Raw genomic sequence first — 26014 nt, forward strand, 5'->3', positions numbered from 1 at the left:
CGCAATAAGTCAAAAACAACACTTGGTGTATGTTTGAACTTGGAATTAACAAATCCAGCAATTTCTAGGGCTATTCAGGTCTGTTTAGAGCAATTGAGAAGGTATCAATACAGCCTTAAAGATGACTTGGGTCAAAATCCTGGAACTCCCTCCCCTAACAGCACTGAGGATATATTTTCACCACATAATGTAGTGGTTCAAGAAGGCAGCTCACAACCACCTTCTCAAGGGCAATTAGGGATGGGCAATAAATGCTGGCCTAGCCAGCGACACACATATCCCATGAATGAATAAAAAAAACATTAACAGGCTTTCTGAAAATCTCTGCTTAAGCCTTGCAGCTCCCACCCAGCTAAGTCATCTTACTTAATATTTTGCATTACAGCATCTTCTTTGGTCCACAATAGTCCTGTGTTTGCTCACAGCTGGGTTGATCTTTCTCATCCTCGGTATCTCACCATCAGACTGTAGGAGAAATGTTGCAGAAATTCGCCAGGAAATGCTGATTGGAGAATGGGACCATTCAGAACACCGTCGCAATAGAAAAAACCTGACAGAGAGTCTTGTGTCCTGGTCTGTTTTGAGATGATGTGATATTGCTATGGTTATGAGAGCCTAACTTGTGGGGGTTTTGAGTGCATGCTATTTTACTATAATATGTACTGAAATGAAAGCTATGGTCTATACTAGTCCATGATCCCAGTTCAGACAATTCGATCAGAAATTCACAAAATATAGTGAGTAGATACAAGACTTGAATGAAATCTATACTTTTGTAATGATTGTCTCTCTTCCTTTCCTGCTAGTCTCCATAGAGCTGCTTCTTATCAGCATATCTCCTCTTTCAGTTCAGAGACTGACCACTTTGTCTGGTAGATTCCACCACATCTGCCACTATTGACTGTGAGCTTGGCTGATAGCAAGATCTCAATCTAGGCTGTCATTACAGACCATATATGTGTTTTATTGTTGTAAGAGTATCATAGATCATGGCGTATAAGTTGACCTCGGAAGCCTCCCAAAATCCGTCAAAAAACATGGGTCAATCTATAGTTCTGTCGAAGGGTAATGAGGACTCGAAACGTCAACTCTTTTCTTCTCCGCCGATGCTGCCAAACCTGCTGAGTTTTTCCAGGTAATTCTGTTTTTGTTTTGGGTCAATCTATATGCTGAGATTAAAATTTGAACTGCTGATGTGGGTGGTAGCCATTTCGAAATGTGAGAAAAAAGCATAACACCAGTAATTGGTATTAAATTTATGTGACACAGTTTATTGAATGAATTAATTCTACAAGGAGACCTTTAGCCACAATCAAACATTCATTGGGCTGGATCTTTTTGTCTGTGGATCATCAGAGACTGGATGAAAGACTGAGATGCACATCAAGCCCCTGTGGAAGTCCTGACATGCAGACCTATGTGGGAATTGCCCGGGAAGTTGAACTTCTAATGGGCAATACCCCATCATCTCAGGATCCTCTGTGAATGTCTCTGACTATTAGACTTTGGACAGTTCCTTGGGAATTAGCTGAATGTTAGATAGCGTTAGACAAACTAAAACCTAGTATAACAGCTGGGTAACTATAAAACTGACACCCTGACTATCTTCCCGACCACCTGTCTATCCTCCCAACCATCGACTACCCCCTTACAAACAGGCTACCCCACAACCACCCGACTAACCCTCCCAACCACCTGACTCCCCTCTTGACCACCTGATGACCATCCCAACCTGACCTGACCTGACCACCCAACTAAACCCCCGACCTGACCCAATTACCCTCCCCGATCTAACTTCCCACCTCACCCACTGTACCGACTCTTCCCACTTACCCACCTCACTGACTCACCCAGTCATCTAATCACTAACATTCAGACTGGACCTTTAAACTGACCATATGGCAGCTACTGCCATAAAAAGGAGTTGTCCTGCGCTGATCCCCTCGCTGAGGGAGTTCTTCAGAAAGCTGAATCAGAAGTGTAAGCAGGTAAGTGCACAGTTTTCTAACTAGCGTCAGATGTGGAGTGACCAACTCTCAGGGAAAAAAAATTAAGGGACACTTTGGTGTGGAAGACCGTACTAGCAGGCAGGAGTTGCTGACAAACCTGTGAGAGCAGGAGAGCGTGGTGCTGGCGAACCTGTCCGATTGGGCAGCAGGGAGCTGTGCAAATGCACAGATGCATACTGCATATGCATGACATTTAAGTACCTGAAATCTGTGAAAAACAGCGCCCAGCAACATCCTTCACAATCATCCCTCCACAACAAATTATTGGCCTCTCCATCCATCGAATTCGATGTTCAAAAAATGCAGAACAATCTGATGAAACTTTGTGCAGTAATAGCATCTGATAATTTGATAATGAAACCACACAAAACATCAGTGGTGGGGGTGGGGTGGGGGGGCAGCATACTTATTTCCTTTCTTTATGAAGGTTTTTCTCCATCAACCATCTATCTATTCCATTCGGCATGAACAGGATCCTCGACTGGTTTGTTGAGGCACACATCTAAAGGTTGAACTATAGACGTTAGAATGCCTGATCTAATTGCAATGTGGGTGTTATTTCTTACCAGGCACCTCTTAATCTCAACTATATGGGATCTGAACATGGCCCACACTAATAAGCTGCATTCTTTTGGCCACTGTGATACCTAATCGACACATCCATGGATCGATCCATCCATAACTTCACCACACCCTCATCATCCAATCATTGTCATGGACATGCACAAAAATTCCTGCAGGGAACTTGATGTTCAGCATGAATTTACATTTGAAAATTACCATTGGCTTTAATTTCATTCTGTTGGCCATGCAGGTTACTATCACCATGAATCTAACTGAAGTCTCACTATCTCCAGCTGTGACTCACTAATGACAGGTATCACTTCCAACTTCAAATACTGTGCTATACCTTCAATTACATCTGCTTTACTAGCTCCTGCAGGTAACCCCAATTGTAACTTATCTGCCAACTGTTAACTTATTCTTGGATAATTTCTGTAACCCAGTGTTATATCTTCTTCCAAAAAAGATTTAACCATGGATACAGCTATTTTTGTAGTCTCACCACTTCAAAAATACCTCACACCCACTCCTGAATTCAAAGTGATTCTCGAACTTGTAACCTTAAGATTCACCAATTCCAAACCCAATCGAGGAATTACAAATATATCCCACAAAGAGCCCCCAATTATTATGACACAGCTGATGGTAAATGATGAGTTGTTCAAATCCTAGAGGGAAACTTAAAACAACTGTCATAATCAATTTTTGCAATTTGTTTGTTTTGAGATGCAGGCTTTGAATTCAGTAATAATAAGACCACCTGGCCTCAAAATGTTTTTATAAAACTAAATTAAACATTTATTAGTTAAAGTATTATAAGCACATAGATCTGTCTACAAATTGCTACTATAATAACTTCTAAAAATCCCCTAATTAATCTCATTCCCAGTTACACCTCTGTTTAGGCAACAGTAAAACACAGATTTAAACAGATCCCTGACAAAGCACACTCTGGACAGTCACATTCAAAATGAGTTTCGTTCAGCTCTGCGTCCTTGTAGACAGCGGTTTGAGGCTTACAAGCTGGATATTTTAGATCTTAGAAACCCTTCTCTTTTGCCAACAGCCTTCTCTTCCTTTATATATATTTTCCTCTTTGAATGAAAATTCTCATTGTATCACTACGTTTTTTTAAACTTTACCTCTAACAATAAAACCCTTTCATAACACCAATTTTATTAGTAAGATTTGGAAAAAGTAAACACATTGTTTGGCTTCTTCTGGCTAAGTGTAATATTTCCCCTGAATGTTTTATTTAAAAATGCAAATTGCCCCCTTTACACTTCATCTTGTAACTTCCCTATGTTTACCTAATTAACATTTCAAACCTACTTCCCTTCTATACATCAAAGCCTCTAGACCAACTGGTTTTAATCCAATTAAGACACATACACACAGACAGATACCACTAGAACTCTATTTTAAAATAATTTCCAAGAAAATTATAGACAACATTTTATCTTCTTGACATAGATGGATATCTATTTATCGAATCGGGCAGCAGAAGACATTCTGTGAATCACAACTGTTTTATTGTTCAACTATATTTCAGTACAAATACCAGTTTCACTCTTAAACAAAAACAAAAAATGCTGGAAAAACTCAGTTAGTCTGACAGCATCTGTGGAGAGAGGAATAGGGTTGACGTTTGAGTCCGTATGATTCTTCTTCCAGAGCTACAGAGCAGTAGAAATGTGATGAAATTTATATTGCTTAAGGGGGGGTGGAGCAGGTGAAGCTGGTTAGAAGGCCCTCGATAGGTGGGGGCAAAGAAGAGATTGACAAAGATGTCATGAACAAAGGGAGCGTTAATGGTAGTGGTAAGAGCCAAAAAAGGTGCTGATAGTGGCATTAGGATGAGAAAAGAGAATGTGATAACAGCAGGACAAGGGTAAGCACTCGGAAAAGAACAACATGAACAGGTAACAGATGGCCCTTGTCAGGGTGAGGTGGGGGAGGAGGCAGCAGTGTGTGGGAAAAAAAAAGGGATCGAAAACGGGATGAAAAGAGGGGGGATTAAAAGAGGGGGGATAAGACAATGAATAAATGAATGAAAATAAAGCGAATAAAAATAAACGGATAACAAATAAAAATGAATATTGAAAAAAAGTAGAGGAGAGAGTTCATGGTTTGAAGTTGTTAAACTCAATGTTAAGCCCGGAAGGCTGTAAAGTGCCTGATCGGAAGATGAGGTGCTGTTCCTCCAGTTTGCATTGCTGGAACATTACAGTAGGCCAAGGACAGACATGTGGGCATGAGAGCAGGCTGGTGTGTTGAAATGAGAAGCAACAGTGAGGTCTGGGTCATGATTGTGGACAGACCGAAGATGTTCCGCAAAGTGGTCACCCAGTCTGTTGGTTTGGTCTCCCCAGTGTAGAGGAGACTGCATTAGGAGCAGTGAATGCAGTAGACTAAATTAAGAGAAGTGCAAGTGAAATGCTGCTTTACCTGAAAGGACTGTTTGGCCCTTGGATGGTGAGGAGGGAGGAGGTAAAGGGGCAGGTGTTGCACCTTCTATGATTGCATGGGAAGGCACCGTGGGAAGGGGATGAGGTGTAGGGGGTGATGGAGGAGTGGACCAGGGTGTCCCAGAGGGAATGGCCCCTACACCCCTCTGACAGAGGGGTGAGGGGAAGATGTGTTTGGTGGTGGCATCATGCTAGAGTTGGCAGAGGATGATCCTTTGAATGCAGAGGCTGGTGCGGTGAAAAGTGAGGACAAGGGGGACTCTTTCTGGGAGAGAGAGGAAGGTGTGAGGGCAGAGGCGTGGGAGATGGGTCAGACAGAGTTGAGGGCCCGGTCAACCACAGTTGGTGGGAAACCTCGGTTAAGGAAGACATGTCAGTAGTGCCATTTTGGAAAGTGGCATCATCGGAACAGATGAGGCGAAGGAACTGAGAGAATAGGGTGGAGTCCTTACAGGAAGCAGGGTGTGAGGAGCTGTAATCGAGGTAGCTAAGGGAGTCGGTGGGCTTATAATGAATATTGGTGGACAGTCTATCACCAGAAATGGAGGCAGAGAGGTAAAGGAAGGGGAGGGAAGTGTTGGAGATGGACCATGTGAAGGTGATAATAGGGGTGGAAATTGGAAGCAAAATTGATAAATTTTTCCAGGTCCAGGTGAGATAATGAAGCTGCAGTGATACAGTTATCGATGTACCGAGAAAAGAGTTGTAGGAGGGGGCCTGAGTAGGACTGGAACAAGGAATGTTCCACATACCCCATAAAGAGACAGCCATAACTGGGGCCCATGTGGGTACCCATAGCCACACCTTTTATTTGGAGGTAGTGAGACAAGTTAAGGAGAAATAGTTCAGTGAGAGAACAAGTTCAGCCAGACAGAGGAGGGTGATAGTGGATGGGGATTACTCGGGCATCTGTTCAAGGAAGAAGCGGAGAGCTCTCAGACAATCCCGGTGGGGGGTGGAGGTGTAGAGGGATTGGACATCCATGGTGAAGAGGAGGCGGTTAGGACCAGAGAACTGGAAATTGTTGATATGACGTGGGGCATCAGAGGGATCGTGGGTGTACGTGGAAAGGGACTGGACAAGGGAGAGAGAAAGGAGTCAAGGTAGCAAGAAATGAGTTCCGTGGGGCAGGAACAGGCTGACATGATCAGTCTACCAGGATAGTCCTGTTTGTGGATTTTAGGAAGGAGGTTGAAGCAGGCTGTCCATGATTGGGAGATGACGAGGTTGGAAACTGTGGAGGGAAGATATCCAGAGGAGATGAGGTCAGTGACAGTCCTGGAAAGAATGGCTTGATGTTCGGTGGTGGGGTCATGGTCCAGAGGGAGATAGGAGGAAGTGTCTGAGAGTTGATGCTCAGCCTCTGCTAGGTTGAGGTCAGTACGCCAGTCAACAACACCACCACCCTTGTCAGCAGGTTTGAGAACAAGAATCAGGGTTGGACCTACGAGAGCGAAGTGCAGCAAGTTGAGAAGGAGACAGGTTAGAGTGGGTGAGAGGGGCAGAGAAATTGAGACGGCCGATGTCATGCCGACAGTTCTCAATGAAAAGATCAAGAGCAGGCAAGAGGCCAGAGGGAGGGGTCCAGATAGAGGGAGAATACTGGAGGTGGGTGAAAGGATCCATGGAACGGGGGGAGGACTCCTGCCCAAAGAAGTGAGCATGGAGATGAAGGCAGCAGGAGAAAAGTTCAGCATCATGCCGAGTCCGGAATTTAATGAGGTGAGGGCGTAAAAGCATGAAACTGAGTCCTTTGCTGAGTACCGAACATTCAGCATCAGAGAGGGGAAGGTCAGAGGGTATGGTGAATACATGGCAAGGGCTGGGGTTAGAAGACGGGATGGGGTCAGAGGGACGGGAAGGGGTGGAGGGTCCCTGATGGGTGCTGGTATCAGTTTCACTTTTCCCTTCTAGATCCTTGCCCTCTCCAGAAGGAACCACCACCTTACTGGGGAATTGTAAGTACAGACTTCAATGAGCATCATCTGCTCTCAATTCACTCTGAAGCTTGTCCTGGTTTACTCTTAAAGGGACCTGCATTTCTAACATTGTCACCACAATCAATAGAAACTAACTAATCAAAAAGAAACAGGAGTTTTTACAGTGATTCATTATTCACTCTGGAATCTTTCTGCCAAGTAACTGATACTCTGCACAAATAGATTCCCCTAAGACCTGGCATTAATGAGGATTATGATGTTTCATTGCACTTTCCAGATAAGTGACTGCATTGTCACTGAATCATCTTTGTAGGTCTGACCCAATACAGAATTGCACACCCACCTTTTCAACACTGTTCCATGTGGTAAAACTCAGCAGGTCTGGCAGCATCGGCGGAGAAGAAAAGAGTTGACGATTCGAGTCCTCATGACCCTTCGACGAAGGTCATGAGGACTCGAAACGTCAACTCTTTTCTTCTCCGCCGATGCTGCCAGACCTGCTGAGTTTTTCCAGGTAATTCTGGCTTTGTTTTGGATTTCCAGCATCCGCAGTTTTTTTGTTTTTATCTCTGTTCCATGTGGTGTTGGCCACTGCCCTTAAACTTTATTTATGTTTAATGAATGAGGTTGCATGAGAACGGCAAGCCATAGTATTAAAAGGTATTTATCCAAATATCCCCCTTTTCAAAAAAAATGCATGAACTACCGTTTGTAAGTTACTCCACACACATTGTTCATAAAGAAAATGATCAAGCATGAAAAAAAGACTGTTCCTTCTACTCTGCTCCAGTTTCACCTGTTCCTACATACACATTGCACACAGTATTTAAAGCATTCAAGTCTTTCTATAGTACGCATGAAAGTTGTTTTTTTATCTGTTCATCTGATGTCTGCTGGTTCCTAGGTGACGTTGTCTCTCTGGGGAATGTTGTTGCTGTGGCAAGTGTTGCTCTGTTCTAATTGTTGCTGCTAATCCATTGTATTTGTTGGGCAATGGTTGACCTCTGGGACTGATGGTTGTCATTCAGTTCATTCCTCAGTTGGTGAAATCAGATCTGCCTCATCTGTGTGCTGTGACGGAGCAGCTTCTTTCGTTGCTTGTAGCTGTCTGTGGTTGTGACGATACATCTGGTCATCCACTTTTACTGTGTACGATTGAGGTGACAGTTTCTCTACATAGGTGCACAAATTGCCAAGTGGGCTGACTTTTGTTGACTGTTTGCACTCTGACTGGCTCCAGCTCTCAGCTCTGGCAATAATTTGATAGCTTTATCAAAGTGAAATTTGGCTGTCATATCACTTTGATCATATCATTCTTCCTGTTACTACTTCTGGCTTCAGCAAATGTTTTAGCTATTTGTAGAGTAATCTGGGTGCAGCATGGCATTAGTTGCTGAACTGGACTACTTTCCATGCCTTCAGTAGGTTGTTTCTCCACCCCAGGGTTGCCTTGTATACATCTGCGCTGGATCTACTCAATTTTTTGATGATTCTTTTGGCAATTTTTTTCAGCTGTCTCTGTCTTTCCATTTGACTGGGGATAATGTGGAGATTATGTGTAGTGCTGAATTCCCCAATCATTCATGAAGTATCTGAATTGAGATGCATTCACGTTGTCGCTCATGATAGTGTTGAGAATGCTATAAAGACTGTTGTGCTTTCAGGTGTTCTACCATCTCACTGGTAGTCATTAATGTTAGCTGGTCTAACTCGAAGTGGTCTGAATAGTAGTCGACGATGAAGGTGAAGAGGTCTACTCCAAGCTTCATCCATGGTCTTTCTGGGATGTCATGAGTCATGAGTGACTCTTTAGCTTACTTACCTTGGTATTCATTACAAACACTCTATTGGCTAATGTGGTCCTTAATCTCCCGTTGCTTATGTTTATCAAAATCCAACTGGTTTAAATATTGCAATGAAGTATTTTTTTCAGTAAAACACTTCTCTTGCCTTCCTCAGACTAGACTCGATTCTTTGGTGACTTGCATGGATCCACTTCAGCATCTCTTTTCTCATCTCTTTAGGGATCATGACCCTAGTTCCCATGTACAAGATGCCATTTTGTGCGATCACTTCATTTCTGAATGCCCAATACTCTTACTGGTGTGTCCTTGATGGTTCAGGCCATCCTTTCATCACAACGTCCTGTAGCATTTAAAGAGTTGTATCTTGTGTAGTTTGCTTGATCTGAGCAAGATCCTTGCCTGTCAGGATCTGTTTAGCAGTCAATGGTTGGGATCATGCAAAACACTGTGGTCTCTTCTAGTATGTGAAGGGTTACCAGTCCAAGCTTTTGACTTGCTTTAGCTGAGATGAGGGGATTTTGTTTAGTGCCCACTATTTGGAACTGAAGATCTTTTTTCTTGTTGTATTGGATTCCCGGCTTAGTTTGTCCTGTTGGGGTGAGCATCCTGCCATATAGAATGTCAACTTTACCTTCAACTTCTTCATTTTTGTGTTATCATCTTGAGCAACTTCACATAGGTCTGCGAAGCTCATGATGTTGCACATATTACCAGTTGCACATAAACTTGATGCTATCCTACTGCAATCATCATTCTAATAGTTACAAACCATTTTTAACCTCAAGACTTGATGACGCCAGGCTGTTCTAGGGTGTAGAGTGATTTGTCAGAACTATCGTCCAACATCTCTCCAGCAACTATCTTTATCGGCTTGCTTTTCTTCTTTTCAGCAAAATACTTGCATGCAAAGTGAGTCAACTTCTTGCAGTTAGAGCACTGCCTTCGCAATGCTGAACATGCTTCTTTTTCCATCTTGTGGCATCCCCACAGTACTTACATCAAGTACTCTGGCCTTAATCTTTCTGCTGGTCCTCCCTTAAGTTGTCCTTTTTAATCATTGACTCATGCTGGGAAGTCTTGGACTGCCTTTCAGCATACTGTGAAAAGGTGTTAGTTCTCCCATCGATAACGGTTATTGATTATCTATCTCAGAGCTTCTACACACAATGATAGCTTTCTTAAGAGTAAGTTTCTCTTCTCTAGGCAGATATGCTCTCATGGCAGGATCTCTTGTTCTAAGATGGTCCTATCTGTGATGAGATCATCCTTCAGTTGCCCGAACTCACAAGATTCAGCTGGATCTCTCGGTGTAATCACATACTGATCAATATTCCCCCTCTCTGATCAATATTCCCCCTCTCTTCCCGAGTTCCAGTGTTAAGTACATAGCATTTATAAATAACAAGAGTAGAATGTTCAAAGTGAGTCTTCAAGGCCTCCAAAATTTCACACCCATCTTGCTTTTCCAATCCTCAGTGAGTCTAGAGTGCAATGCAGCTTGTAGCACTTCTTCCCCATCATTGATAACAGATTTGCTGCTTTTATTTGTTCAGGTTTCTTGTTCAACATAATGAGACTGGAAGAATTGCCAATTCCATCTCAAATCTCCCTCCGTATCCATAGGTGCAGGTATTGAAATATTCAATGCCATAATGACTCACCCAGCTGTCAATATCCTGTACAAAGTTGCAGCCTGAAGTTTTAAAACAACAATAAAAATAAAAATACCTGGAAAAACTCAGCAGGTCTGGCAGCATCTGTGGAGAGGAACACAGTTGACGTTTCGAGTCCATATGACTCTTCAACAGAACTAAGGAAAAATAGAAAAGAGGTGAAATATAAGCTGGTTTAAAGGGGGGGGGGTGGGACAAGTAGAGTTGGATAGAGAGCCAGTGATAGGTGGAGATAACCAAAAGATGTCATAGACAAAAGGACAAAGAGGTGTTGAAGGTGGTGATATTAGCTAAGAAATGTGCTAGTAGGTGACATTAAGGGTAGAAAGCAGGACGAGTTCTCCTCCATCTGGCTGAACTTGTTCTCACACTGAACAATTTCTCCTTAAACTCCTCTCACTTCTTCCAAATAAAAGGTGTGGCTATGGGTATCCGCATGGTCCACAGCTATGCCTGTCTCTTTATGGCGTATGTAGAACATTCCTTGTTCCGGTCCTATTCCGGCCCCCTCCCACAACTCTTTTTCCCGTACGTCGATGATTACTTCGGTGCTGCTTCATGCTCTCGTCTGGACCTGGAAAAATTTATTAATTTTGCTTCGGATTTCCACCCCTCCATCATTTTCACATGGTTCATCTCTGACACTTCCCTTCCCTTCCTTGACCTCTCTGTCTCAATTTCTGGTGATAGACTGTCCACCAATATCCATTACAAGCCTACCGACTCCCACTCCGTCGCATCTGTTCTGATGATGCCACTTTCAAAAACAGTTCCTCTGACATGTTTTCCTTCTTCCTTAACTGAGGTTTTCCACTCACGGTGGTTGACAGGTCCCTCAACCGTGTCCGGCCCATCTCCCGCGCATCCGCCCTCACACCTTCCTCTCCCTCCCAGAAACATGATAGGTCCCCCTTGTCCTCACTTATCACACCACCAGCCTCCGCATTCAAAGGATCATCCTCCGCCATTTCCGCCAACTCCAGCATGATGCCACCACCAAACACATCTTCCCTTCACACCCCCGGCGGCATTCCGCAGGGATCATTCCCTCTGGGACACCCTGGTCCACTCTTCCATCACCCCCTACACCTCAACCACCTCCCACGGCACTTTCCCATGCAACCGCAGAAGGTGCAACACATGCCCCTTTATTTCCCCTCTCCTCACTGTCCAAGGGCCCAAACACTCCTTTCATGTGAAGCAGCATTTCACTTGCACTTCCCTCAATTTAGTCTACTGCATTTGTTGCTCCCAATGCGGTTTCCTCTACATTGGAGAAACCAAATGCAGACTGAGTGACCGCTTTGCAGAACACCTTCGGTCTGTCCACAAGCATTACCCAGACGTGCCAGTCGCTTGCCATTTCAACACTCCACCCTGCTCTCTTGCCCACATGTCCATCCTTGGCCTGCTGCATTGTTCCAGTGAAGCTCAACGCAAACTGGAGGAACAGCACCTCATCTTCCGACTAGGCACTTTACAGCCTTCCGGACTGAATATTGAGTTCAACAATTTTAGATCATGAACTCTCTCCTCCGTCCCCACTCCCTTTCCGATCCCCCCTTTTTTTTCCAATAATTTAAATAGATTTTTCTTTTCTCACCTATTTCCATTATTTTTAAATGTATTTCCATCCATTGTTTTATCTCTACTTTTTAGCCTTTTCGATTCCTTCACCCCGCCCCACCCCCACTAGGGCTATCTGTACCTTGTTTGTCCTGCTTTCTACCCTTAATTAGCACATTCCTTAGATAGTATCACCACCTTCAACACCTTTGTCCTTTTGTCTATGACATCTTTTGGTTATCTCCACCTATCACTGGCCCTCTATCCAGCTGTACTTGTGCCACCGCCCGCCCCCCCCCCCCTTAAAACCAGCTTATATTTCACCCCTCTTCTATTTTTACTTAGTTCTGTTGAAGAGACATGCGGAATCAAAACATTAACTGTGTTCCTCTCCGCAGATGCTGCCAGACCTGCTGAGTTTTTCCAGGTATTTTTATTTCTATTTTTGTTTTGGATTTCCAGCATCCGCAGCTTTGTGCTTTTAGCTTAACCTGAAGTTTTAGTTATTCTCTGCATTTTTCCACATCTGCTTGCTTTCTTACGGCTGTCAAAATCCATTCAATCCCAGTTTTACATTTCTGACACTTTGTTCCATGTGGTGTGTAAAATGGCTACTGCCCTAAACCTTTATTTACCCAAGATGACATCAGAGATCATCTGAGTGCTGCAAGCTACAATGTAAGGTATTTATCTAAACACACTGCACATCCCTCCCTGGCAATCCTTTCACATTGGCACGAACGCCTAAACACCCAGAACTGGTAGTACAGTTACAGTTGTATCATTCTGACTCAATTTTCAAAAATATCATCTGCCTACTTTACGGAATATGTGCAGGGCTTCACTGGTATGAAATGTTGTTAAAATTTTTGCCCATCTTGGACTGGCCTCTAAACATGGTATTCCGAGAGTACTATCTAGATTTTAATGTGTGTGGCATAGTAATGTTATTTCAGAATTCTACAATTCACAGGACTATTTTTCTATGGGGCAGACACTGGCCTTCTGTGTTTAGGATTGGGATTACCAGGATTGTCTCAAAATTTTCATGGGGCTCACTGTGTACACAAATCATGACTGGAAACCTATTGTGTGAGGGATTGCTGGTGCAAACAGTACTGTCCCAGGCAACTGCAGTATATTAGGCACTTCTGTGTCCTTCGTTCCTGTTATTAAGTATATGTAAATTGTATGAAGGAACTTCCTCTTATCAGTCATGCTGATTTTGGTAAATTTACAAAAATAAACGCAGAGGCCGATTGCAAATCAGAATGAGAAAGATTGCTGAGTAATAGGTCAGAATCAGCAACTTGCCATTTTCTGGCTTCAGAAATGTTGCTGCTGCCGGTAAATTACTGCCGGACCTCTTGTCCCCAAAGTTCCTGCTTTGGTACATGACTAGAACGGTCCTCTACCACTTTTGACATGGTCAGGTTGGTGCCAGTGCTTTCCCTGGAATAAGGTAAAGTCAGTCCCAGAAGAAAAGATAATCCCAGAAGTGATTCAAAGTCGGTAAAATATAATTCATTGCTGAATTATAATTCGTCAGCTTCCTTTGCTCCTGTACTTTTTGCTTTGTGTAAACAGATGATGTAAAACGTTTAACAAAGAAAAAAAAATGTAACGTGGATGCCATATGAATACTTCTACAGAAAAATAATACATTACCCTAATAAGTTACCATAGTGGTGCTGGGGCTCCTTTTGCAGCTGCTGCAGAGCTTGGGGCAATGGTGCTCCTGTGTGTAGGGAATTTCCAAGATTTTGACCCAGGGACAATGAAGGCAGGGTGAAATATGTCCAAATCACAATGGTGTGTGACTTGGAGCAGTATAGGAGCTGGTATGACATTGCTACTCTTGTCCTTCTTGTGGCAGCAGTACATTGGATGTGAATGTATATAAGTTTGTCCCACTGGCATGGAGTTGAGACCAGTAAGGGAGGTACATTACGGTAGTCTTGGTCCATAAATAACTGATGCTGAAGATGAATCTACATGGAGAGACACGGTAAAGTTGCTCCCATTGCGGACTTATAAGGGGATTTCCCTTCCCTGTAGTTGGCCACTGTGTTAGTGATGGACTGCTTAGAATTACAGACCCTGTAATTCTAGAGGATAAAAATGTTATTATCTCATTTTTTAAAATGTCCAAATCTGGTTCTATTTAACCTCCATGAGTGAATTGGAACTGAAACACAAAATTTAGTCTCCAGATCCATTAAAATCCCTTCCCCAACTCTCCCCAAGTAAAAGTTTGGCAGCAACTTTTTAAATCAGAAACTCTGTGTTCAGGGAACTGATTTGTGTAGCTTTATTTGTGACTGGCTCCAGCCTTCCATTGCTGATATGGTCCAGGCTCAGAGAAAATTAGTGGATAGTCAAAACTTGTGATTTTGCACTGTCCTTCCAACTTTCCATAACTTAAATTGTTAGCAGCAGTACACTTCTTGACGATTGAGACAAAACAACTTCACACATGGCAATCTGTCATCAAAGCTTAAAGTTCATCCTCTGCTACCTACAAGAGAGGGGGCGGTCCTGGACTTAATTTTAGGGAATGAAGCCGGGCAAGTGGTGGAGTTATCAGTAGGGGAGCATTTTGCAGATAGTGATCATAACTCCATTAGATTCAAGTTTGTTATGGAAAAGGACAAGGATGGGCCAGAAATCAGAGTTCTAAATTGGGAGAAGGCCGCTTTTAAAAAGACGAGATATGATTTGGCCAGAGTGGGCTGGGAGCAACTACTTTTAGGTAAATCTGCGTGAGCAGTGGGACTCATTCAAGAAGGAAATAGGGAGAGTACAGGGCCAACATATTCCAATAAAGACAAAGGGTGGGACCAAGAGAACCTTGGATGTCGAGGGATATATAAGATTGGATGAAGAGAAAAAGAGGGGCTTATGGCAGATACCGAGGGCTCAAAACAGCGGAAGCCCTAGAGGAGTATAGAATGTGTAGGGGGGAACTTAAAAAGGAAATTACAAGAGCAAAAAGGGGGCATGAAAAAACATTTGCAGGTAAAATAAAGGAAAATCCAAAGTTATTTTACAAGTACATTAAGAGTAAGAGGATAACTGGAGAAAGAGTAGGGCCCATTGAGGACCATAGTGGTAATTTGTGTGTGGAGCTGGAAGACGTAGGTAGGGTTCTAAATTAATACTTTGTGTCAATGTTCACAAGTGAGAGGGACGACTTAGGTATGGAAATCAGTCAGAAGGACTGTGATATGATTAAAGAAATTTGCATAGAAAGGGAGGAGCTTCTAAGTGGTCTGGCAGGCTTAAAAGTAGATATATCTCCAGCCCCAGACGAAATGTATCCCAGGCTGTTGAGTGAGGCAAAGGAGGAGATAGCAGGGTCACTGGCAATAATTTTCAATACCTCTCTGGCCACAGGAGAGGTGCCAGAGGATTGGAGGACAGCCACTGTGGTACCGTTATTCAAGAAGGGAAGAAGGGATAAATTAGGGAACTACAGGCCAGTCAGTCTAACCTCAGTGGTGGGGAAACTATTGGAAGCAATTCTGAGGGACAGAATTAACCTTCACTTGAGGAGGCAGGGATTAATTAAGGACAGTCAGCATAGTTTTGTTAAGGGGAGGTCATGTTTGACCGATTTGATTGAACTTTTCAAAGAGGTGACCAGGTGTGTAGATGAGGGCAATGCATTTGATGTAGTTTACTAGGATTTCAGCAAGGCTTTTTACAAGGTCCTGCATGGGAGACTGATAACGAAGGTAAGAGCCCTTGGGATCCAAGGCAAATTGGATCCAGATAGGAAGCAGAGGGTGATGGTCAAGGGATGTTTTTGTGACTGGATGCCTGTGTCCAGTGGGGTTCCACAGGGATCGGTGTTGGGTCCCTTGCTTTTTGTGGTATATAAAAATGAATTAGACTTAAATGTAGGAGGGTTGATCAGTAAGTTTGTGGATGACACGAAAATTGGTGGGGTGGTAAATAGTAAGGAGGATAGCCTTAGATTACAGGAGGATATAGATGGGCTGGTCAGATGGGCTGATCAGTGGCAAATAGAATTTAATATGGACAAGTGGGAGGTGATGCACTTAGGCAGGACAAACAAGGCACGGGTATACACGATGAATGGTGGGACCCTGGGAAATACTGAGGATCAGAGGAACCTTGATGTGCATATCCACTGGTTCCTTAAGGTAGTGGGATGGGTAGATAAGGTGGTTAAGAAGGCATATGGGATACTTACCTTTATTAGCCAAGGCATAGAATATAAGAGCAGGGAAGTTCTGCTGGAACTGTATAAAATGCTAGTTAGACCACAGCTAGAGTATTGCGTGCAGTTCTGGAATCCACATTATGGGAAGGGTGTGATTGCAGAGGAGATTTACCAGGATGTTGCCTGGGCTGGATAGATTTAGTTATGAGGAGAGATTGGATAGACTAGGGTTATTTCCCTTGGAGCAGAGGAGATTGAGGGGGGACATGATTGAGGTGTATAAAATTATGAGGGTCATAGATAGGGTAGACAGGAAGGAACTTTTCCCCTTGGTGGAGGGATCAATAACCAGGGGGCATAGATTTAAGGTAAAGGGCAGGAGGTTTAGAGGGAATGTGAGGAAGATTTTTTTCACCCAGAGGGTGGTGGGAATCTGGAACTCACTGCCTGAAAGGGTGGTAGAGACAGAAACCCTCATAACATTTAAAAAGTATTTGGATATGCACTTGCAATGCCATGGCATACAAGGCTATGGGTCTAGTGCTGGAAAATGGGATTAGAATAGTTAGGTACTTGTTTGACTGGCACAAACTCAATGGGCCAAAGGGCCTTCTTCTACGCTATTGAACTTTGCTTCTGCCATGTTACTTGCAATAAGTGCTTGTGGTGGAAGAATAAGTTAGTCTTTCTTCACAAGTTGGTATATTTTTGAGACAGCTGTTCAGGGTAACAGACTTCCTAGTATCACACCGCCACTCCCCCTCCCCTCACCTTCCAATCACTCATCCCTCCCTTCCCTTCATCCTTCCCCTCTCCCCTCCTGACCTCCTCTTGTCCCTCCTCCACCCTCTCGTGCTCCTCTTCCCCTTCCTTCCCCCTCCTCTCCCCTCCCCTATCCTCCCTCCCTTTCCCCTTCCTCCACTCCACCCCTTCCACCCTTCACCCCTCCCCTCCCCCACCCCTTCCTCACCTGCATCTCCCCTCCTCTCTACTCCCCCTTCCCCACACCCCTCCCCTCTCTACCCCTTACCCCAATTCACACCATACATTGTCCCACACCCTGTCCTCCCCCACTACCCTCCCTACCCCCCTTCCCAGCCTCCTGCCCCCACTCCTTCTCCACCCTCCCCCATCCTCCCTACCCTCCCCTCCCTCCTCCCACTCTCCCCTCCCCTCCCTCATCCCTCCCCTCCCCCTCACCCCTCCCTCCCCTCTCCCCTCCCCTCCTCTTCCCTCCTCCCCTCCCCCTCCCCTCTGTTCTCCCCTCCCCTCCTCACTATTACAGTCAACTTCTGCCGTTCACACTCCCCCATCGTGATTTTTTTTACCCGCATAACTCTGTGTATCCAACTGTAGTTCACGCCCCTGAAAAGTCACTCATCCGCGATTAAAAATATAACAATCCAGATGCCACAAGTTCAGTGACATTTAAACAGCACACACCTGCTTAACAGGTGGTAAATATCACATTTTTGCACCCTCTTAAAGCACTGGTGTCACTGCACACTTAGAAAAATTGAAACTCAAAGTGTTACCAATCCCTTGCCCTCCAGCCATTAAAATACTGCTCACAAACTAAACAGCACCTACACAAGCGAACATTTAAAGTTTCTGCACATGGTCCTGAAAGTTAGTATAGAAGTTACTTTAAAAGTTCTTCAGAAACTATTTTAAAAATTGCTATTTGTCCTTTTTACCACGAAGAAAGTGCACACTGCAAATGTCCCTTTACAACACATGTGCAGTCTGCAGGTGCATTTGCAGTAATGTACAGTACTGTGAATTGTAAAAACAAAAACAGAATTACCTGGAAAAACTCAGCAGGTCTGGCAGCATCGGCGGAGAAGAAAAGAGTTGACGTTTCGAGTCCTCATGACCCTTCAACAGCACTGGGTGAATCCAAGGAAGGGGTGAAATATAAGCTGGTTTAAGGTGTGTGTGTGGGATGGGGGGGGGGGAAACAAGTGGAGGGGGGTGGTGTGGTTGTAGGGACAAACGCAGTGATAGAAGCAGATCATCAAAAGATGTCACAGACAACAGAACAAAAGAACACATAGGTGTTAAAGTTGGTGATATTATCTAAACGAATGTGCTAATTAAGAATGGATGGTAGGGCACTCAAGGTATAGCTCTAGTGGGGGTGGGGGGAGCATAAAAGATTTAAAAATATTTAAAAATAATGGAAATAGGTGGGAAAAGAAAAATCTATATAATTTATTGGAAAAAACAAAAGGAAGGGGGAAAAAACAGAAAGGGGGTGAGGATGGAGGAGGGAGCTCAAGACCTAAAGTTGTTGAATTCAATATTCAGTCCAGAAGGCTGTAAAGTGCCTAGTCGGAAGATGAGGTGTTGTTCCTCCAGTTTGCGTTGGGCTTCACTGGAACAATGCAGCAAGCCAAGGACAGACATGTGGGCAAGAGAGCAGGGTGGAGTGTTAAAATGGCAAGCGACAGGGAGGTTTGGGTCATTCTTGCGGACTGAAAGTTGTACGACAGGTATGTACTGTATTCTGTAATTGGAAAGTTGTAACTTGTTTTTGTTTTCTTGTGTTGACAAACAATTTCTTCAAAATTGTCTTCAATTTAATCCAAAAAAAAAGTTTTTATTGACTCCATTAATGTAAAAATGCTGGATGGCAGGAACATATCGAATTCAGTCCCATTATAAACTGTGTTTGCCAATTGCTATTTTGCCCTTCGCAACATCTTGCAGGAACGGAATCTTCCCCCCCCACCCCCCACCAAATGGGTGTGTTAACCATAATATATTGCAAAGAGAGAAAAATTGCTAGTTACATGGTGTCGGCTTTAGCACTTTATACTCCTCATGAGACCCTATTATCTAGAAACAGCAAGGGCTCAATGCAGCCCATCGCAGAGGGAACCACAGTGGTTGGGCCCACTTAATCATGGGAGAGGCTCCTCATTAGTCGTTGGGTGGCAGGAAAAGCTCCCCAATGAAGTTGGAGGGTGGAAGGGACGTGGGATTCCTGGCTGATGGCACCCATTAATCTTGAGCCCATCGTAACTTAGCGGTGACTCAGGGGTCAATTGGAGGTCACATTGTTCTCCTGCGCCTGCAGAAGGCCGCCCAGCAAAACCTGTTGGGTTTTCCAGCAGCCTTCGGAAACAGGATTGGAGTGGGGTGGGGGGTGGGGGTGTTGTTCCCTTGTGGTCAGGCATTCTGTGCCTCATTGAGGGACCTGGTATCGGGTAGGGGAGTAGCTGCCGATAACAGCACCCCCCCCCAGCCCTTGCCTCCGACCCCCCAATTCCCCTCCCGTGACCCCCACTCCATGACCCCCATCCTGCTTTCACTCAGCTGTGTTCTGAGGTCCCTCCACAATCCTGTGCCTTGGTTGGGTGCTGTGACGACGGCAGTCAGCACTTCCCTGGCGCTGGGGGCAATAACAGGCTGCTGGCCTCTTATCGGCCAGCATCTCTCATCAGGCAGTACTTCTGCTGCCATGGACCTCAATCGCAGGGAAGGCCCAACAGCAGCTAATTAAGTGGCTTTAAGGGCACTTGATTCCATCAGGTGTCCCCCATGGAACTGAAAGGAGTTTCCCACCGGTTCTCTGACCAGTGGGCAAGAATCATGTCTTCGCACAAAATCCCGGCCCTGGTGTCTAGCATAGCTCTCTAGATTTCCAACCACTTTATTGAAGGCAGTGAGTCAGACTGGGGTATGGTCACAAAGCAGCAATGTCTTGGTACCTTGTGTGAATCAACTGTATGATGATTGCTGGGCTTTTCAACTCTGGGGATCTTCACAGCTAAGCCTATTCCTATCCTCATCCCAAGCCCATTAGGCATTACAGTTGAGAACAAGATCCTGACTAATTTAGTGTCCTTTGTCTTGGGGATCCTTATAAACACACATAGAAATTCTAACAGGTTGTCAGGCCATTATGTCCGACCAGTCTGTAGTTGCACTTACTCACTATGCAAGCAACTAGCTCTAATTGCATTCCCTATATTCAAATATCCCTATATACTCTTTCCTTCATCCACTTCTCCAAGCTAATATGGAACATTGATATAATTTCTGCCTCAACCATATGGAAAAGAGTTTTATAGCTTCTGATTCTGCATGAAAAGTTTTCTGATGCCCTCTGTTCTAAATTTCCTGCATTTAATTTTACACCTACGCTCTCATTCCAGACCCCTCAACTACTGAAAACAGTCTGCTTCTATCCACTTTGTCCTGTCTTTTCATAACTTTAAACTTCTTTCATATGGACTGTTGCATCCGCACCCATAACATTACCCTGGCAGAGCAATTGAGAGTTTTACGATTTCACTGAAACCAGAAAAGGCAATTTCAAACTCTTTGTTCAACAACTGAGCAGCTAAAAGTAGTTATAAAGAGACTGCAACCTGGTTATTTAAGAGCTATGTTCGAACTGACTGACTATGCCGCAAAGTCCCACATGTTCTCCATCTGAAATGGATTCAAAGTTTAAACAGGAGTTCAGATAGACTGCTTTTCCCAGAGTCCCATTGGAGATCAGAACTGTATTCCCTGTCTGAGCTAGATTCCTATCCAGTTCCCTCAGGACATTCTATGTGCTGCCCCTCCCAGGAACTACACTAGTAACTGTGCAGTTATCTTGCCTGCTGCAAATGTATTTCAGATGGGCTGCAGCAGACTTGACAGACATCCAAAGAAAAATCTGACACTTTCCATTACATATTGTCTCTTAAAATTCTTCAGTGTAAAACTACAATGGTGTATGATACACAAGATGTAGGCAAAAGTTCAACTTGAACCCAAGCTTGTCTGATGTCAATGACAGTTCAATATTCTTGCAAGAATGTGTCTTCTATAACATACTGGATATATGTGCCGCAATTACAATGACAGCTACTACATACTGAGGATGTATGGCTGTGGGTTAGAATAACTGCTGTTACAGGAAATAAAAACCTATCCATTGTATGAATGGCATTCTCTACTCACACTAGTAATAGGAACAGTAACCAAAGAATCTTAAATGGGTTCTATTTGTTGGAACTGCTTTCCTGTTTTTTTTTGGTACTTTAAACAGCAGAGGACACAGGCATCAGTTGTGACAACCGCAGAAACAGATCTTAATGAGCATTTTGTTGGCTAACTCCCAAGCCTGGATGTGAAGGATACAAGAGACTAGGATGCTTAGGTAGAGAATCTTTATTGCCCACTACAGAGCAAACTTATTCCCTCTAACACACCAGACCGCCAGTGCTTTTCTTTTGATGGAACCAACTAAACTAAATTAAGAAAAACTAAGGACAAAATAAGATGCAGCGCCTTACAGGGACACTGTAAACAGAAAGTCAAATATTAAAGGAAACTTACAAACATTAAACCAAAATGTGATCAAAGGGGTCTATAAAACACCCCAGTGTCCACAGTGACCAGTGAGCACGAAAGGGACAGCCAGTGATCTTCTTTTAATGAAACCAATTCAACTAAATGAGGGACAAAATAAGATGCAGCCCTTAAAGGGGCACTGCAAACAGAAAGTCAAATGTTAAGGGAAACTAACAAACATTAAACCAAAAGGTGATTAGTGGGGGATGGGGGGGGGGGGGATGGCAGTGTTGTCTATAAAGCACCCCAGTCCCCGCAATGCCCGCTAAGCACAGAAGGAGACAGCCAATGCTGGCTGATATACAACTGAGTATAATTAACAACACAGCACCCAACATCTGTTCACCTTATTACCTTCAAGTACTGGGCATTTAAAATTCATTAAACAGAACCTATTTGATGCCAACACACATCTTACACAATCCAACATGAACACTCAGTTAAGTACCAGATGATTCTACCATGATTATATGATTCTTTATTATTAAGTTCTGAATCACTCTAAGAATTCAGGTACATGATCCCAGCCTCACTACAGAAAACAGTGATTTACTCAAAACTTTGATACCAGTTTTACATTTCATGCTACTAATGTTACATCGCAACACATCAAAAGACACATAAAAATTGCTTCAGATTAACATGCAGACAAGAAATGTACTTAGTCCATTTTCAACCTCTTGCAATGGTGCTATTACCATAGTTACACGGTCCACTTAAGTTCTTCAAGAAGGGGAAAATTGAATATGAGAGTAAACTTGCAGGGAACATAAAAACTGACTGTAAAAGCTTCTATAAATATGTGAAGAGAAAAAGATTAGCGAAGATAAATATAGGTCCCTTACAATCAGAAACGGGGGAAATTATAATGGGGAACAAAGAAAGGGCAGAAGAATTGAACACTCATTTTGGTTCTATCTTTACAACAGAGGACACAAATAATTTCCCAGAAATGTTAGAGAACCAAAGGTCTAGTGAGAGGGAGGAATTGAAGAAATCAGTATTAGTAAAAAAAATGGTGCTGGAGAAATTAATGGGGTTGAAGGCTGAAAAATCCCCAGGGCCTGATAATCTACATCCCAGAGTGCTTAAGGAAGTGGCCCTGGAAATATTGGATGCATTGGTGGTCATCTTCCAAAATTCTATAGACTCTGGAGCAGTTCCTACAGAATGGAGGGTGGCAAATGTAACCCCACTATTTAAAAAAGCAGGGAGAGAAAAAACAGAATTACAGACCAGTTAGCTTAACATCAGTAGTGAGGAAAATGCTAGAGTCTGTTATAAAAGACGTGATGACAGAACACTTAGAAAGCATTAATGGGAATAGACAAAGTCAGCATGGGTTTATGAAAGGGAAATCACAATTAACTAATCTACTGGAGTTTTTTGAGGATGTAACTAGTATGATAGATAAGGGAGAACCAGTGGATGTGGTGTATTGGATTTCAAGAAGGCTTTTGATAAGGTCCCACATAAGACGCTATTGGGCAAAATTAAAGCACATGGGATTGGGGGTACTATACTGGCATGGATTGAGAATTGGTTGACAGATCAGAAACGGAGAGTGGGAATAAATGTTTCTTTTTCTGGGTGGCAGGCAGTGACTAGTGGTGTACCACAGGGATCAGTGCTTGGGCCCCAGCAATTCACAATATATATAAATGACTTGGTTGAGGGAACCAGATACAATATTTCCAAGTTTGCTGTTGAGTCAAAACTGGATGGGGTTGTGAGGAGAATGCAAAGAGGCTTCAGGGCGATTTAGACAAGTTGTGTGTTTGGGCAAGCACATGGTAGATGCAGTATAATGTGGATAACTGTGAAGTTATACACTTTGGTGTGAAAAACAGAAAGGTGGAGTATTATTTAAGTGGTAATATATTGGAAAATGTGGATGTACAATGGGATCTGGGTGTCCTTGTACACCAGTCAATGAAAGTAAATAGGCAGATGCAGCAAGCAATTAGGAAGGCAAATGGTATGTTGGCCTTCATTGCAAGAGGTTTTGAGTTCAGAAGTAGTAGTTATACAGGGCTTTGGTGAGACCACACCTTGAGCATTGCATGCAGTTTTGGCCTCCCTACCTAAGAATGGATATACCTGCTATTGAGGGAGTGCAGCGAAGGTTCACTAGGCTGATACCGGGGACGGCAGCACTGTCGTATGAGGAGAGATTGGTTTGACTGGGCTTGTATTCACTCGAGTTTAGAAGAATGAGAAGGGATCTGATTGAAACGTATAAAATTCTAACAGGGCTAGGCATACTAGATGCAGGGAGGATATTTCCCCTAGTTGGGGAATCTAGATCCAGGGGCCACAATCTCAGGATATGGCGCAGGCCATTTAGGACTGAGATAAGGACAAATTTCTTCATTCAGAGGGTGGTCAACTTGTGGAATTCTCTACACAGAAGGTTGTGGAGACCGGGCCACTGAGTATATTCAAGAAAGAAATTGATAAATTTTTGGACATTAGGGGCATCAAAGGATATGGAGAGAAAGTGGGAATATGGCATTGAGAGAGAGGATCAGCCTGGTCATATTGAATGGTGGAGTAAGCTCGAGGGGCTGAATGGCCTACTCCTGCTCCTAGGTTCTATGTGTTCAATCACTTTATTACCATAAACTTAGTGACCAGAACAAGATCTACCCAGACCATCTAGACATAAAGTGGATGTGTGTGTGTCTAAACTTCTTTTACTGTATTCAATGCACTAGCATTCTCCGGTAGTTAATAATTAATAATAACCAGTTAAAGTTAAGTGGCTTTCATTGTTATTTCTCCTGATCTGAGTAGAATGCAACCATGTGTCATTGCCTGTGACCAGAACAACATCCCCTCCAGACCCTCAAGAAATGAATAAATGACCTTCACAAGTCCATCAACCTTGCCTTCATCCTGTTTCACAAAGCATCCTTGTTCAGCAAAGTTGAAAGCTGTTTTAACTCATTATGCTGATCCCACAGACAGCCCAGGACATTAAGGTACACAGGTAGGGTGAGCCCAAATTGTCACCCTGTTGACTGCTATCATTGAATCCAGTTAGTTACTTACTGTGTGTAGTATGGAAAGTGCATGCCTATAATTACACATGGACCCTCAACCTACTGTAATTACAGACATACAGATGTTCCTCCATCTGTTGTAGTACAGAGGAAATGTGTGTGTGTGTGTAAATGGGTAACATGGATAAAGGGTATGTGTGTTTTTGTCTAAACTTATTTTATTGCGTTCAATGCAACAGCATTCTTCAGTTGTTCATAGTTTCACATTTAAGAGATTTTCAATGTAATTTTAATGCAGTAGCATTAAAATGCCAGACCAGATTCAGCAGCACTAGCTGAAGGGTAACTCTCTTGGTACTTTTAATTAAACATGTTTTACAGGAAAGGAATTATTCTCAAAACCTTCTTTGTACTGCAGACCTCCATGTACCCATAATCCGGAGTTTCTCCAAGGAGCAAGTATCTGATTACACGACTTTCCTGCTGGGAAGTAGGAAGAACACGCTGTATGTGGGAGCCAGAGGCACTGTGTTTGCTCTTAGCCTTGCCGCAGTGACCCAAGAGCTTAAGACTGTGGTGAGTAAGCTGTGGTTCTTGATCATCTTGTATCTGCTGGAATGGAAGGGGTTCCACGCTTATCGAAATTCTGGTCAATTGTGAGGTCAGTAAATTAGCTAAATTATAAAGCAGAACTTGAGCTATGAGCAAATTTGCGTAGGGTAAATAAAATTAGAGAGATGAATGCATGACTCAAAGACTGGTGTGGGAGAAATGGGTTTTGATTCACAGGGACTAGCACCAGTACTGGGGAAAGTGGGAGCTATACCGTTGGGATGGTTTTCACCTGAACTGTGCTGGGATCAGTATTCTAGTGAGTTGTATAACTAGGGCAGTAGAGAGGACTTTAATCAAAATAGTTGGGGGTAGGGGGGTAAGGATCATGGGAGAGGAGATGAGGTAAATTAAGGGGAAACAATTGGGTAATAGAGCAGTGTAGCAATTTGGGTAATGCTAGCCAGAGTATGGCAGGAAGTGACAGAACGTTAAGACTTAAGAGTCCACCAGCAGATAAGACCAGAGATTGCAAGAATGATAACAAGACAGAGTTAAAGGCTCTATATCTGAATGCACACAGCATTTGCAACAAAATGGATGAATTGTTAGCACACGTAGAAATAAAGATATATGATCTGATAGCCATTACAGAGACATAGATGCAGGGAGACCAAAGCTGGGACCTGAATATTGAAGGGTGTTCCACATTTTCAAGAGGCAGGAAGCTAGAAAAAGCTGGTGGGGTGGCTTTGTTAATTAAGGATACATTAGGACATAGTGAGAGGTGACCTTGGCTCAGAAAAGCAAGTTGTAGAATCAGCTTGAGTAGAGGTAAGAAATAGGAAAGGTAAGAGGTCACTTGTGGGAATAGTTTATAGGCCACCA

The 26014-nt window shown here is 43.4% G+C and overlaps 1 protein-coding gene across 1 annotated transcript in view; it reads left to right on the forward strand.

Moving 5' to 3' along the window:
* LOC121281450 (semaphorin-4B-like) overlaps positions 1-26014 on the forward strand; it is a 108883-nt gene that overhangs the window by 7732 nt on the left and 75137 nt on the right. The window contains exon 2 of the mRNA XM_041194396.1: positions 24993-25150. Within this exon, the coding sequence (XP_041050330.1) occupies positions 24993-25150 (158 nt within the window). The remainder of the gene's footprint in view (positions 1-24992; positions 25151-26014) is intronic.

The sequence above is a fragment of the Carcharodon carcharias genome, chromosome 8 (genome assembly GCF_017639515.1).
Source record: "Carcharodon carcharias isolate sCarCar2 chromosome 8, sCarCar2.pri, whole genome shotgun sequence".
Lineage (NCBI taxonomy): Eukaryota > Metazoa > Chordata > Chondrichthyes > Lamniformes > Lamnidae > Carcharodon > Carcharodon carcharias.